We start from the raw sequence: 16,831 nt of genomic DNA, 5'->3' as shown, positions 1-16,831 counted from the left end.
ATTAACCCTTCTCCAGATCAAAGATTGAAATGCCTTAAAACATTTTAATAAAAAAATAGAGGTCTCATCAATCTCAGAATCATCAAACTACTTCACCCTTTTCAAAGATAATAAAATGAGACCATAAGTCAGCAACTCTTTCAAATTTGAATCACATTGTTGCTCTCATAAAAGTTCCGACATTTTGAAAAAATGGTATGTTGACATGATATTTGTTTGTAATCAGACATTATGAGTGTGTAATGAAAATCAGTTCAACTACAAAATCAATAGTGTCACAGCTTTGACATTTGCAGACAATATTATACAAAGGCTTAGCAACTATTCAAAATTAAAAAAAAATTAAAAGAAAATTAGCATTAGAAGAATTGTGCTTTTCAATGCAATGAGATCCCAGGAGCTAATAACATTAATAATATTAATGAGATAATCATTAGGAAGACATTGACCTAAAATCATTACTTGGAGTGAGAAAACGTGAGAGTTGGGTGTTGGAGATTCAAACTATTTCATCCTCAAATGAGGACTAATTGATTGTAAATCACTGTTTTGGTGGTTAAACAAGTAACACGTTCCAGTTTTGACAGAGTGGTAATTAACATCATGCAGTAAACCTGATTTATAACTTTATACCCACTCATTCTGCCCCAGCTGTTCACACAATTACTGTTTCCAGGATGCATTTTACCAAACGGCTAAAAGACAGAATGAATGGTCGGATAATGGAGTATTGATGTCGGTAGAGTGAAGCATGGTTATTTGTTGTGGCTCCTCGGTGGCAGGCAGTTATTGGTCGGCGGCTCTTTAGTCCTCTGGGACCCACAGAGACAAACACATGAGGAGGGCTTGGTGGCTCGTATCGACTGTGGCTTATTGATTGAGGTGAAGCAGATAGTGTGTGTGTCTGTGTGTGTGTGTGAGTGTGTGTGTGTGAGGGCGGGTGTAAGAGTGTGTGAGAGAGATAAAAACAAGTGAAAACTATTTGAATGTTGTTGTTAAATCATATTTTGACTTGACATTTAGAGTGATAATCAAAATCTGATGATATCCCTTCCCCATGTCTAGCTTATTGATTTGAATTGTAAAATACATTTAAAATCAGCCGCCAGAAGTCAATAGACATTTGATTTGGGACAGAATTAATTCTCAGATGGAATCATGGGCAGACTGTGTGTGTGCCAGGGTGCCAGAGGCTCTTCCCAGGCCCAGAAAAGGCTCATTACATGGTCATGAATGAGATTCAAGCCAGCTAAATCCAGGAGGACCTTGATCTCTGTGAGAAGAGTCCAAATCCCTCTGGCATCCGTGAAGCCGGCGAACAGCCTGAGAAATGTCTTTCACTGCATCCTGAGAGCAAGATGAGGCTCAGTCGACTTGTCATGAGGTTAAAAACATGAGATGTGTAGATCAGGTTGTTCATAAAGAACAAAGATGTATCAGTGTGTCATTCTGCTTTGGCTACTACTGTGACTAATCAAAGTTTGAGTGACTTGATATGTAAAAAATGAACATTTTCTGCTAAACAAACATGAAACAACAAAGTCAGGTGAAGTAATGGGCATATTAGAGTATAACAAAGTTGGATGGTTAAATACTGAAGTGAATATTATAAAAAAGAAATCAGATTTGAGCTACATTATGATTGTCTATTAGCTGTAGCTTTAATGGTGGGATAATGCCATTTTATATGCAGTTTTGACATCATATGATCACTTTTTAAATTGTGCTCACAGTACCTTGGGCATGATTGTGTACACAGCATCACAACAGTGAAATACGTTATACTTAATCTGTATTTTGTTATTGCTTGTTAAGCGATAAGAGGTAAATGCTATTTTTAAAAGTGTGAAAGATAATCTCGCTTTAAACGTTAGATTATTCATGATTTTCTTCACAAACGATGTCAGTTTTATTGGTCTCATTGGTTTGTTGCGTTTCCTCCTCTGGACTACAACTCCCACAAATCAACGCGTCACGTCACGGCGACGTATGACGACTTCAACGTAACGTTGACGGAAGTGTCATGGCGGCCTCCGGAGTCAGTTTCGAGAGTACAAGCAGCATCGGCGAAAGAAAGGCTAATAAACGACAGGCGCGACAAGAGGCATTAGAAAAGGTACGAGCAGTTGGTATCGGAAACAACAGGGGTTTCCGTGACCCCAGTGTTACGATGCTCTTACTGATCGTTAATGATTTTCTCCATGTTTTTCCCAATTGAAAGCTAGCAGGCTAGCGAGACTAGCAGCCGAGGTCTTGCTTTACTCCGTGATTCAAACTAATTTTTTTTTTACGTCTGTTTTCTTCTGTGTCCCAAGAACACATGTCACATGGACCTGATAATCCCGGGAAAACTGTCTGATTGCAGGCATGTAATTACAGAACAAACACTGAGCGAGGCAGATAGGAGAGCTGCTGCTGTGTCTCGTGCATGTTTTATGTCGCGATCACAGCAATTCATTTTAAAGACCGCAGCAACCTCGTTGCTGTAATTGCATATGTACACAGTTTGCCATTTACGTGCTATCTTTCAACTGCAGCGTGTTGACTTTTCCTCTCGGAGAGCAGGTGGGTGATGCTCCCTGCAGATGAGCATTGTAGGCAGAAGCCACATTATCTGCTGAGCTCACCTGTGTTTCATTTGGCCAAAGCAAAGAGTGTGGCCGTGTCTGATTAGGTTTTCTTAATCTGAAGCGGAAGTCGCTTTTTATGAGTCACTGTTTTCAAATAAATATTTGTAAGTCCGTCAGGACATTTGATGGTCAAATATTTGAATGCCATCGCTGTTATCTATACCTTAGTGGCAGTTTAGCCTCTATGGCTCTGTTCATTATGACAGTAACATCTCTGTAATAGCACATTTTACTTGAGCATTTTAGCCCGCCTTGTGTATTACACTTTTCTACAGGTTGACACATCTGAAACTTCAAATGTTGACGTGTTGAATGTTCACTTGATATTGATTTTGATTTCATGTCGTCCAGGCCAAAAAGCAGTATGAGAAGGAAGAGAGAAAGAAGGAGCTAAAGAGACAGAGGGGGGAAGACACATGGATGCTCCCTGAGATCAACGAGAGGCTGGAGCAGATTGTGGAAGTAAGATTCTTATGTTTTCTTTCTCGTGCACGTAATCAGAATCAGCAAAGGGTCTACATAGACAGTGACCTGAGATTCATTCTTATAATTTGGCAAATGGTTAGATTGATAAATTATGTATATCATTACAAAACATTGTCACCATGCTGCAACACGATACACTTCCTCTGTCAATGTCACTAATAAAAACAAGAGGAGACACAGGAAATCTTTCATTGCGGTGGTGTTATGCGGATGTTGCTTGACCTAGTCCTTCATACCTTTTGTCAACTCATCTTTATTTGTTCTCTTGAATGTGGCAACATGTAGCAAAAAACGTTACCCCTTGTGTCCTTTACAATCCCACCATCTTCATCTCTCCCAGGAAGCTTCTGATAAAAACAAAAAAAAGAAAGACAAGAAATCTAAAAAGAAAAAGAAGAAGGCCAAGAAGGAGAAGAAGGCATCTGAAACAGGAGATGGCTCCAATGACAGCTCAGAGGTGATTAATGTTCAGTTTTCCGTGCATAATTCTTTTATTAATTTATGGGCAGTGGTAGCCTCGAAGTTAGAAAATCAGACTTGTGTTTGCTGGTTTGTGGATTCGGATCTGAAAGGTTAACACAACAGGCCCCTGCACAAAGCCCTTGAACTTGGAAGCAAACCGCCCCCCTTCCCCATCATTTCTGCAAGGGGATCATTAAAAATCGTCTAGATAGATTATGGAGTCATTCTGCCTGTCTCCGTGACTGCTGAATTAATAACACAACTTCTTGCAATGATGTGATGAAAAATATTGTGTATAAATTATGTTGTTTTCCCTCCAGAATGAAAAGAATATGTGTGAGTGAATGTTGTCCTGTGTTATACATTCAGCTTTGTTTTTTCCCCCCCATTACGTCAGGGCTCAGAGGATGATTGGGTTGAAGCTCAGCCTCAGACACAAACCACCAAAGCTTGGAAAATTGCTGATGCCTCTGAGGCTTCAGAGAACAAACTTAGTCCAGCCCAGAGTGTCCAGGTAATCACATTATCATTACAAAGTGTCAGTGTATTTCATCAAAACAGTGTTACATTTGTTTTTGCTGCTGCTTTTGTTTGTAACATGTTTGTCTTTGACTTTTAGAGAGACGAATGGATGACTTTTGATTTCTTGGCAATGAAAACCACTTCCACCTCGGAGAGAAGAGCAGAGAAAGAGCGGCAGAAAGAGGAAGAGAGAGCGAAGGCTCAGGCCATTGAACAGGTGTGTGTGTATAAAATTGCTGTGGCAGGTGACTTTAGGTGGACTTTATTTTGTGTACGACTTTTTGGTATGTATCTTTCTTCATCTTAATCCTGGTTTGTTATTCTGAGTACTGATTATAATATTTTTGTTTGGCTCTGTTCGCTCAGGCTGGTTTGCACAAACTGGAGCTGAACCCATATTGGAAAGATGGAGGAAAAGGCCTGCCCCCAGAGGAGGTGGCGGGAACTGCGGGAAAAAAAGGTAATAATAGTTTTTATAAGAAAGCTTTTAACTTGTTGAAAACAATCTTCGCACCTCAGAATTTAACTTTATCTGATGTTTGATTTCTGATTCACCTCTATTGATAGTAAAAGAATAACTGGTGTGCAACTTTGGTGGTCAAGGCAGTTTTTGCATTTAGTTTAGTTTGATCAGTGTGTCCCCTGTTATTCTTTAAATACTTAATCTAATTTATAATTTATTCTTGATGTTCGATATGCATCAGGATACACATAAAACTCTGTTCAGTACTCACCTCTGCACCAACATGCCCTCTTTTTACCATCTTTGATCATTTTTGATCATATTCACTCACTTAAATGACTGTTTTATTGGTTGGCTCTATAAGCTCTTCTCAAAAATAAATTCAAATCTAATCTAAAATTGGGCCCATTTTATTTGAAGAATTTTTATTAACAATTTCCCTGCCTTTGCAAGTTCATTGTTTAGTTGGTAACATGTCTTCACCATCCACTTAAATAATGGGTAAGGATTTGATTTCTTTTTTTTTTCTGAGGTCTGTGATTTACATTTATTAACATTTGTTTGCTCAATGTAAAATAGTCATTTTTGTGCGTATATGTGTCTATTTTCTGGAGTGTGTCGGTGTGTTGAAGTGCAGTACAATACAGTTTAGATATTAGAGAGGACTTCACTGTAAATGCTGTTTCCTCTGGAGGTGAAAAGGCCTCCCTGTTGTAAGCTTCATTTTAACAGCAAGGAAGACTAAGCTGAGTCAAACACAAACATTGTTCACAGAGATCATGTCTTGATCCTTTGTGAGGACGGTTGTCTCTGAACATTGTAAAGTTCTGAAAAAAAATATCTTGTCACTGGAACAACAGGGCTGATGTGTTGGCAGAAATAGGGGCGATACACATATCCCACTGAATGGGAGTCGCGATATTTGTGTGTTTGTGGCCCAAAAAACAAATCACACGCCCCTTCAGACTTCTCTTCAAGTTGTTCATTTGTACTGTATTTCTTCAAACCGATCCCCCCCCCCCCCCCCCCCCCCCCCCCCCATGTGTCTCCACAGGGCCGGTGGTGAATGACGGCGGTTTAGGCTGGCTGAAGAAGAGCTACCAGAGGATGAAGGAGCAGGCGGAGCGGGACCAGCGCAGTCTCAACGACGTGGTGTCCGAGAGATACGGAGTGAGGATTGACGACAGCTCTCATAACATTTACCTTCACGTGTGCAATCACTGGGCGCCGACAGCTGCATGCAGTCAAATGAAAAACCCACTTCACCGATCAAAACATCGGCTAATGTTGATGTTTGACGTACGCGTGCCTCACACACATACTCGCTCGCTGTCCGACGACACGCAGCAACGGTTGTTAGGTCACTTTCAACAGTCAAAACCTAAATTCCATACTTGAGGAATTAATCAGACAATAATAAGTCGTGTAATTCTCCTTTTAACAGTCCATGGAGGAATTTCAGCAGAGGCTTGCTGAAGCTGAGGAAGCTGTGTATGGCCAGAGGAGAGGGGGGGGTGGCGGCGCCAGAGGCAGCTGGAGAAGAGAAGAAGAGACCAGTGCGAGATGGAGGAGACAAGAGGAAGACGCAGAAGGCAGAGACCGATGGAGAAGAAATGAAAGAGATTTACCGTCCCGAGATAGAGAGAGACGCAATGCCGGAAGAGACGAGGAGAGAGGGAAGTATCGAGGTAAAGAGGAAGCGAGGGGTCAAGATGTAGATGAGTATAGAGAGAGAGAAAGGGATAGAGAAAGACACAGGGACAGAGAGAGGGACGGAAGAGACGGAGAGCGCGAGAGAGAAAGACACAGGGACCGAGAACGGGAGAGGGACGGAAGAGACGGAGAGCGCGAGGGAGAAAGAGACGGGGACAGACAGAAAGACAGGAATAGATGTAGGGACGAATATAGAGGACGCAACAGAGAGAAGGAGGAATCGGGGACGTCATCATCGGCATCATCTGAACAAAGCTGGAGTAAACGACCGCTCTCACTCGGGTCACTCCAAGGTCGTTTCCTCAAACCCACAGAGGATGAGGACGGTACTGAAGGTGAGTTTGTGTCACAACATGTTATTATACGTTCCTCACTGGATTGTCCTCAAGTGCCTCGTTACATTTAGTACGGAGTCGTTTCTCAAAGAGAACAAATGGTATGACTTGAATGAGGAATAGAACAATCCCCCGCCCCCCTCGTCTGGCACGAAGAGGCACATTTTGATCAACTTTTACCTTCTAAATAAAAGTCACAGGAACAGGTTCTTTTGTTGACGTCTGTTGGGATTATTTGTTCGGCCCGCAAACTGTTAAACTTGTTGGATTAGTAGTTTTCGCAAAGTTAATTTCATCCCTTTAAGATTTCAAGTTGTCCTAAATACACTCCAATCATATTTCTATTCAATATGTATAGATATATATTTTTTTGATAGAAATAAGCATCAGTTAAATGAGTCCATGAAAGAGTTGAGCATGCTGGGAAATGAAACCACTTTTATTATAATTTTTTTTCAAATTGCACCCTGAATTTATTCTTACCTGCCCCACAGCTCACCTCCCGCCTAGAAATTCAGAAAGACCTGCCATCGTCACCAAAATAAGCAAATGAACAGATGAGAAACTTCTAGTTGTGCTGTTTTGATAGTGCCAGAGTTAAAGGACAACAGAAGTTCCAGAAAAATATATTTTCTTTCATTTTAATTGAAGGTTCTGAAAATAATTCAGGAAAAGATATTAAACGTTTATTACTAAAAACTGTTGGACATAAGCTTTTTTTCTCCCTGTCATTGACAATTTGATCAAATGTCAAATTGAACATTCTGATAGTGTCTAGTCTTACTGCGGACGTGCTGCTGTAATGACAAAGTTATGCCTTTCTTCTTTTCTGGTAATAGTCGACAATTGAAAGTTCCCCCGAATCGTGGTAGGAGTTCTGTTCCCGTCTGGTTTTGGCAAGGCGTTCTTCTCGTAATCATAAGTCTGAACAGATTCATGACTTGTTCTCCTGTGCAGCACCAAGTCGGCTCCGTCCTCCAGCGCGGTCCTCGGCAGGATTCCTGAAGCCCAGTTCTGACGACGAGGACTCGGGCCCACAGAGCAGCAGCGGCGGCGCACCAGACGGGAAAAAGAGCAGCGCTCCGGAATCTGACAGCTTTACAAAACCACCACAGGGAATCCAGAGGCATACCGAGAAAACGGCTCCCCAGCCGGCCCGGCTGTCGAGGTTTCACACTTTCACTTTGGTTGCCCTGAGAAGAAGAGTTTTCCTGTGATGTTAAAGTGGAGAAGTGCTGCAGAGATTACGGAACGGTTCAGTTGTGTTTGGATGGATGATTGTTTTGACACAAGCTACAACATGGTAGATTTCGGGACGCTGTACACCGAAGTAAGCTGCGGTGTGTTTTATTTCCATTCTATTAATGTAGGTGTTCAATACTCACCTGGGATTTCTAAGAATGTTATTTTCACTATATCTTTGGGGGAGTCATATTAGCATCAAAACTGTGAACCAAATACACTCCTACATAGCAATTAGGGTTTAAAATTGTATTTCTCTGGCACAGTGGGAGTTACTCAGGCATGTGCAAATACAAAGCTGATGAAATTATTATTATTATTTTTTAAGTTATTTAGTTTTCACCTGATTTTTTACTTGTGAAAGAAAATCAGTGTGCATTCCGAGGTCACATGTTGCTGACATACGCTTCGAGAGGTGCTCACACGTCAATATTAGATTTGATTTCTAGGTTGGACTCGCATGAACACACTGCAAAGTAAAAGACTGGAGGTCGTGTCTTTGAGTTTTTACACTCATCTCTTTCCGTTTGTCTTGGCAGTGGCTTCACATATTTACTTGATTCGCATGACGACCTTATCTGCTTTGAGACATTCCTTTTTCTAATCCCTGGAAGCCTCCCGAGATATCTGAACTTTCAGCCTGTTGTATATCAATTCACCGCCAGAAGTAAACATCATTTTTCTTTACTTGGGTCATATCAATTGGATTTTAAAATCAGGGCTGCCAACGTTCCATCAGCTCTTAAGACGGCATGTACCAGATGTAGTCTTAACTAGTAAATTTTGGTTGATGTTAGATATCACAAAGATTTAAGCTCTTAGTGGTTGCTAAATTCCATATTCCAGAAAATGTGTGCAAATCGTAAAGACTTAAGTCAGCTGAGTGTGTCCCTTCGACGTAGTGCTGTAACTGTATTTAACTGTTATGCCCACTAATGGTGGTTCACTTATGGCTTATTTTAATTGACCTTCATTACATTTACAATGCATTCATACACACTTCTAAAAGTTCAAATATGGAGTCACCTTAACTCAAGTAAAAGTAAAAAAAAAAAAAAAAAAAAGGTGTTTCAACAGGTTTTGTTTCTCTTGCTTCACTTATTTCCGTTATTTTAAAGCCAGGGATAGCGGGTGTTTGGCTTTAGTAGCGTTAACTTCCAGTCCTGTTGCTACTACGTTCCGTCTCAGAAATTCAATATTGACCCTTTGTCTTTGGTCGATTTGTCCTCTTGTATTCATGACCTGCGCCTGGCCTGGCCGCTGTGTTGATTTTGTGTTTTTACATTTGTCACGCTGGAAAATTCAATCATGGTTAAGACAGGAACCCGTTTTCCTTAGTTACTGATCATTTAAAGAAAATCTGTACTTCTCCTTGGCTGCAAATTGAAATCGGGACCGAAATGAAATGGTAAAATCAGAATATCTTAAAGGACACCATATTAAAAGCAGTCCTACACGTTCTCATTCTTTCAGTTCAACACTGTGCGTCTCTGTTGAAGAGGATCCTCGCTTTGAGAAACCTTCTTAGTGCTTCCATGTTTTGCCTCATTAGGCTAAGTTGTTTGGGTAAACCACCACCCAGAGCCCCTGCAGCATGAAATGAGTCGACAGTGCGGGAGCAGAATGAAATGATGCTGTGAGAGGTGTAATAGCCTAGAACGATGCTTCCCGGGCTGCAGTTCACATCCTCCCGGGCAAAGACTGTAATGATCTCTTGGGGGGGCAAAGACGCAAATGAATCATAACGGATAAACACTGCCAGAGAGTACAGACGCAAAACAACTGAATGGTTAAATGAAAAACTTCACAAATAAGTTTCCCATCAGAGGATTTTAACGCTGCTGTGATCAGGGTGGAATTATTGAGTCACTGATTCCATTTGCTTGCAGGAAGAGACATGTGGAGCAAAGGTTGGTTGAGTATCAGTGGTGGTGTAAATCTTTGTCTTCTTATGAAGTTGGTTACTTACTCTTGAGTTTATTTTCTCATTTATACTTATCGGCTTCTTCTTTTTTCTTTTTTTTTATTGTAACCTGTGAATTCCCATTTGTGCAGGAGTCGGAGTGAAAGTGAGGATGATGATGAGCAAGAAGAAGAGGCTCCGTTGATGTCAGAGGAGGAGATGAACAAGCTGGGATCCAAGATGATAAAAGCAGAGATTATGGGCAACACGGTGAGATTTATTATTATTATTTTTAATCTTCAAAATCACCCCGCTAATCTTGAGAAGCTCTCAAAACCATAAGAAACAAGCGGAGGGAAAAACTGATGATTGGTTTTTTTTCGACACATTTTTACAAGATATATTTTTTGGAGGTTTGAATGAGTTAAGTTACATGTATGAAATAAGCTTCCATGTAAATCTGTAAGTTATGAAAGGTACAGATTGTTTAAAGACTGACCAGTTATTTCAAAACTAGAATAGTTATGCTCCTTGTTGCCCTTGGATCCATGGAATAGGAAGTCCAGCATCCAGCCAAAAATGACTACTTCTGGGGGATTTTGGCGAAAAACTCGTCAATTCAAGGTTTTCTGGCTCATGTTGACGGTCTGCCGCAATGTAAAGAGCATTTTGTTTCTCAAATGAGTCACTAATAACTTGTTTTCAGTTTATATGGGAAACTAAATATGGAAACACTTAATGAGGCCTCTTTTGATAAAATGTATGATTTTCCTGGTTAAATAAAGGTTAAATAAATGTGCTTGCACTGCTTAAAAGTTTATCTTTAGAAACCACATTAAAAAAAAAAAAATCCCAGATTACCGGTATGTTAGAAAATTAAATATCGCTTAAAGACGTTGACGTACTTCTTTGAATAATGTTGTCAATGTGGTCTACAATCTTAAATGTGGATGTTTATAATGTGTTTGTGTTTGTGTGTCGCAGGCCATGATTGAGAAGCTGAAATCACAACTGGAGGCGGCTCAAAAAGCAAAGGAGCGCCACGCTGCCCGGAAGAAGCTCCAAGAAGCATCTACAACCAACCAGGTATGGATTGAAACCGTGTTCAGTTCAATTCAGTTCAACTTTATTTACACAGTGACAAATACAACAAAGTCATCTCAGGGCACTCTCACAGAGAGAACCCAACAAATCCACTTGAGCAAGCGTAAGCGAGGGTGGAAAGGAAAAACTCCTAACAGGAACAGGAAGGGACCGTTGCAGAACCAGGCTGGGAGGTGGCGGCTTTCTGCTATTCCGGTTGGGGGTGAGAGGATAGAGGAGAGAAAAGAATAGGACGGAGATCCACTGGGTGAAGATGGATCAGGGCAGGAGGCTTCAGATCACCAACTTTGTGTTTATCTGGTGCTCCATCAAACATCATACTTTTAACAGTAATAAAACAGAACATTGTTAAACTATATAAATATAACTTGTGCTCCAGGGCTGTTTCGTAGTCTGCTTGGAGATGATGTCATTTGCTCATTTTGAAATCTGCTTTAACAGTACCAGTTCGCCCTGGTGGCACATAAATTGTTGACCTTGAGCGTGTGTGTAACCTTGGTTCAAATCCCAGTTTGCAGCTGTGGTGACTCCTGTTATACACTAAAATGCATATTAGATGTTATAATGAAACTCCCAACCCAAATAGACGGATACAGTCTGAATAACAAATCAAATATACACATGATTCATCAGTTATACTCCCTGATAATGAACCATACCACACAGATGTTCATCTGTAATAGTATTTTAGAACGCTGCATCTATGAAAGCATTTTCACACTTTTGAGTTATTTTGTCACTCATAACATATTACCCAAAAGTTTGTTTTTATCAATCTGGATTGCAATAATTATTTCTCTGGTTAAGAAAAATCTAAAAAATTATAGTCTTATCACATGTAAGACTTTAAGTACAGAAATATTGAACTGTTCTTCCAGGATGCACCTCTACAAGCACATGGCCCTTCCCATAAAACACACACTTTCAAGTTTAATCTAATTTATTCTCACAGTGAAGGAGCAAATCCAAACATTATTTTATGATTCAATTTCCATGCTTAAACAACACAGCCGGTTACTACATCCCCCCATTTTTCTCACTATCCAAACAGTAAAACTTCTCTTTCGACTTGACTAAACTCTTTCAAGTTCCATCGGATTGTGTTTAGGGACAGTTTATTTAAAATCCCTGTGCGGTCTGTATGGAAGCTGCTAATTGTTCAGCACTTCAACTCGTACTAATTAGAACCAAATGTGTGTTGATCACGCTTTCCTACGAGGGGTGAGGCAGAGTGCGCCCTCATGTTAGTGTGTGAGTTTGAAGCGTCAGACCACCGGCTGAGGACGGGCAGAGTGAGACTGAAAAGGTATATTTGTGTCAACATGCTGGCGTCTCTTGTAACAGACAAGTTGAGAGAGTCACAACTGTGCTTGGACATCCCAGGTTCGCTATGTCTGGCTGGCCTCACACACACTTTTCTACATGTATGTGAACGGTGGAGTATTTCTGACAGGCTCCAGTCGACATGAGACAAAACGTGGAAATCGCTCTTTATTTCTAAAGCGAGCATGGATGTCATCATCTGCAAGTTGGGCCAAATTTATCGGCAGAAGGGCCTCCTGGCCAAACAAAAGGGCCGGGGTGAAATACATCTCAAGGTTTTGGAGAAAATGCCGTAATTCTTGGTTCTAATGCACTCATGAGCTGAGAGGCGCTTCAGAGCTGTGAAGATGAAGGGCTGTTGATTTGCACTCATTTGAGACTCTTCCAATCCGTCTTGTTAGTGGAGACTTTTTGGCTTTTCTTCACCGTTTCGTGTGTTGACTCTCGTTGCCTTATATTCGGTGGCTTCGCTGCATGTGGATCCCTGAAAAGCTTCATTCTGTTGACTGGAGAGGAGTACACGTTCTCTTTTATCTTTTTTTTTTTTTTTTTGACCGGCCAGTTTCATTTTCAAGGGACTGACTCATATTTCCTCTGCTACTCCAACTTCAGTCTCAATCCTTGTCTCTCTCTCCTCTTGTCAGGTTTGACTTTATTCTTTTACAGGCTGATAAAGCAGACTGTGTTTATGTTAAGGCCTTTTGTCTATTTGAATATGATCAATTTGATTGACTCCTCCTATTGAAATAAAGTTTCACTGAGGTCTAAAAAGATATGGCCTTTGCTGGGTGCCTAACTGGAGCTAATACAGCACTTACGAGAATACAAAGCTGTTTATTTAACTGAAAGTTGCGCTATAAAACACATCTTAATCATTTACAACAACATTTTTTTGTCTTTATATTCAAGGTTTTATTCATAGATGATCTTTGAGGTAAAAGAGGTTTTACTTATATACTCGCCGTATACCGTATATATGATAATGAAAACAAAAAACACAAAAGCTGTGTTGTGTTGCCTTGCGATCAATCACACAAGGTGTGTATTCTTTTTGCTTTTGCAGTGGAATAAATAATTTGGCTTGAAATTGGTGTCAATCGATCATTTGAAGCTAATGGAGCCATGTTTTAGATTATGCAGTGTGTTTATTACCATGGCAGGTGTTTTCTGAAAGTTTTTTTTTTTAGTTTTTTTTAAAGTCACAATTGAATAACCCAGATTTGACTCCAGCCTGTAATTATTTTTGACAGTTGCTTATGTTTGTCCTTCATGCGGTCTGCCTCTTTCTGAGGGAGGCACTGGAGTTGACCTCGACTAACTGGAGGCAAAAGCAGAAATTTTTCAATTTAGAAATGACAATCAATACTAGAAAATTTAAGGTGGCATTTTGTGCGTGTGCTGCTGACATTAAAGCACTAGTAAAAGTTAAAGAGTAGAATTTTCACTCAAATCCCATCCGTTTTTTGCAATTTTTTATTTTCATTTTATTGCCAAATTGCTAACAAAAGTGCCATTTGTGTACGTGCTCTCATCAAATTTGCTGAAGAAAAATAAGTTTGATAAACAGGTGCCTAGGATAGTAATCTTTGTGAGGCAGGTGCACGTAAAAAAATAAATTTAAAAAAAGCATGATCATTAATAAGGGGAGGAAATGGCAGAGAGAACATAGAGTCCACATAGAACGACAGAAAGGAAAATCCCTGGACCTGAACCGAGGGTGTTTCTCATGTGAGATGAGAGAGCTCACCACCATGCCGCTATTTTATTCATCTCTTGAAATGGCCTTTTGGAAGCACACAGGATGGACGGAATTAAAAATGAACTGATCAAAAGGACGGCTGCAGTTGGGCGGAGAGGTCAGATTGGGGCGTTTTGGACTCGTGCTGGTGAGAGAGGGTCAGTTTATTGGACTAATGTTGGACGATAGGAAGACCGATAGGAAGACCGCAGAGAAGATTCATGGATTTAGTGACGGAAAACATAGAGATGGTTGGTGTGGCAAGAAAGAATCAGGATATGGTGACATGGAGGCTTATTATCAATTTGGCAACCTCAGAACAAAGAAGGAGGAAATGACATAAATCAACCTAAAAATGATTGTGGTTATTCTTTTTCAGGTCGCAGGTCGTTCCAGTGACGAGCAGGAAGTCCTGCTCTTTAGAACAGACACGTCCGGCCGGGCCTGGCCTGTGAAGGCTCCGTCCGGACCGCAGGAACCCCATGGAGGACGGCGAAAGAAGAAGGCGGTAAGAAGACAATTTAAGAAGTTTTCTTAAAGGGAATTCAACTATTACAACTACAATTTAAAATATGTGAAAAATAAAACACCTGTCCAATCCATTTTCATTTCATTATAGATGTCTGAAGACGCTCACTCTTTTACTCTTTTTCTTATTGACATTGAACAGAATTGAGTATACCGTATAGTACCAGCCGACACAGTAGTCCTAGTTTTCATGCATCGTACCCACTTCCTCTCTTCACCATGTCATTCATCCCGTTGTTCACATCCTCGTTGTCTGTCTTCTTCCTCAGATTGAAACCCATGTTGATGGAGAGCGTGTGCGCTACTTCCAGGACGATGACGGTGTCGACTGCAGGAGATGGTGAGGAGGGAGAAGATGAGCTCGGCGCAGGATCAGAACGCCCTTTACTCTCGCATGGCTGCCAAGGTAAGCAGTACACAACCTGGTGATTGCAGGATGTTTGAAACGGCATTTTTTTTACCAACTTCACATGCTGCAGATTGTAGTTGTTCCTACGGTAAAGAACTGCAGGCCTTGGTCATTCTGCTTGAACTTTTCCGTTCAGTTTGTCAGGATTGTGTGGGTACAGTGCTGCTGTCAGGTTCCTTCGCTGCACAGCTGTAAGTTTAAAGAGGTGAAGGATACACAAACAGATTCTCTCCTTTTCATGAACAGGTGTAGGTTGTTTCTCGTTTCAGGCCATTCCTCGTGACACAAGTAATGAAAAATGACCATGTTGTGATCCGCGTGTCATATGTCCATGGATTTATGGCTCTTATCTGGCTCAATGACGCCCGTGTCAAGACCAAAATATTGCACAGCCTCAACCTCAGATCACCTTGTAACTGAGCACCTGCTAAAAACTGTGTGTGGACAAATGTTGCTAAGATTATGTCGTCGGATAATCATAGTTAGGATTATGAGTCCATTTATACCACAGCAATATGTGTCGTAGGGCCACATGGAAATATAACATGAAGTTGATTTATGATTGTTTCTGTGAAATACTTTACTGGAGTACTTTAATGGAGGCCGTGCATACTTCCTCTACCACACTGGTGATTTCTCTCCACTACTACCACTCTATCACTCCACTGTGAACTTGAAATAGACGTGCAGCAACAGATGGGTACTGGCAGGTTGTGGTGGTGTGTGTCAGTCTATCAGCAGTTCTACAGACTGCTGCACTTTTCCATGAGCAAAACCACATTTTTCTTCCTCCTTCTTCTCTTCTTTTCATCTTGTATTTTATTTTTCTCTCAGCATTAATTGGAATATGACGCATATTAATATCCTCTAATTGTACACACAGAGAGAGAGAGAGAGAGAGAGAAGAGAGAGAGAGAGAGAGAGAGAGAGAGAGAGAGAGAGAGAGAGAGAGAGAGAGAGAGAGAGAGAGAGAGAGAGAGAGAGAGAGAGAGAGAGAGAGAGAGAGAGAGAGAGAGAGAGAGAGAGAGAGAGAGAGAGAGAGAGAGAGAGAGAGAGAGAGAGAGAGAGTGAGTTTCCATGGCAATAAGTTTCCATGGCAATAAAAAGACATATTTAAGCTCTGTCCATGTTTTTCTTTTCTCTGATTTCCCTTGCGCTCACTCAGACAGGCCACAGCCTCTCTCATATAATCACTACACATGTGTGCGTATAAACACACACACACACACACACACACACACACACACACACACACACACACACACACAAAAAAGAAATGACACTAAAAATACATCTACAGTTACCATGGCGAGGCTTCTATAAATACCACTACTAATCACAGCTATAGATTGATGATGTTAACAAGCGACTGAACTGTATTTATCTCCACATCACACCACACTTCCCTCTCCGGCACTTCCTCCAGATCCCTTTTGCTCCTTCTGTAATTATCTGTCTAATCCCTCTATCTGTCCTGTCCATCTTCTTCTCCATTTTTACTAATCTGTATTCCCTCCTCGTCTCAGCCTGTTGTATCCCTACCAGCTCTCTTGTTTCACAGTAGCAGGCTTCTCAGGGGTTCTCTCTGTTTTTAGGTTTGTCTTTTTTTTTTTTTTTATAAAATTGTGAAATTTAGATTCAGTTTCTAAAATCCAAAGATCAACTTGGTCGGTAAATTTGGGTGTTTGTAATTTGGATGGGTTTTGGCTGAAAGATGGTGGCGCCAGGCGGCCCATCTGTCAATGTATCTGTTCAACTAACTGTTGGGTCCAGAGTGAGAGATATCTACTGACCCAATGCTGGCCACAGTGCCAGATAATTCAGCCCAAAATCTCATATGACATAGAATACATTGTGAAAAAGCCGTGACCATCTGCTTTTTCCAGACAGCAAAAGGTCTTTTTTTTTGTTAATTAATTTTTTCATCCTTTATGTACTCTAGCACCCTCTAGTATATAGTTTATCCTGCTATC

General features: G+C 40.8%; 1 protein-coding gene across 1 annotated transcript in view; it reads left to right on the top strand.

Annotated features, from left to right (window-relative positions):
- The first annotated feature begins 2,011 nt into the window (after positions 1-2,011).
- Positions 2,012-16,831, top strand: part of cwf19l2 (CWF19 like cell cycle control factor 2) — a 19,762-nt gene continuing 4,942 nt past the window's right edge. Inside the window, 14 exon segments of the mRNA XM_080460384.1 lie at positions 2,012-2,116; positions 2,982-3,092; positions 3,457-3,573; positions 3,976-4,092; positions 4,198-4,317; positions 4,467-4,560; positions 5,618-5,733; positions 6,008-6,611; positions 7,569-7,779; positions 9,909-10,026; positions 10,741-10,842; positions 14,301-14,429; positions 14,719-14,776; positions 14,779-14,855. Coding sequence (XP_080316510.1) covers positions 2,024-2,116; positions 2,982-3,092; positions 3,457-3,573; positions 3,976-4,092; positions 4,198-4,317; positions 4,467-4,560; positions 5,618-5,733; positions 6,008-6,611; positions 7,569-7,779; positions 9,909-10,026; positions 10,741-10,842; positions 14,301-14,429; positions 14,719-14,776; positions 14,779-14,855 — 2,067 coding nt within the window. The 5' untranslated portion in view covers positions 2,012-2,023.

Source organism: Lipophrys pholis, assembly GCF_963383615.2.
Source record: "Lipophrys pholis genome assembly, chromosome: 3".
Lineage (NCBI taxonomy): Eukaryota > Metazoa > Chordata > Actinopteri > Blenniiformes > Blenniidae > Lipophrys > Lipophrys pholis.
The sequence above is the reverse complement of the archived record's forward strand: the minus strand, read 5'-3'. Positions and strand labels throughout refer to the sequence as shown.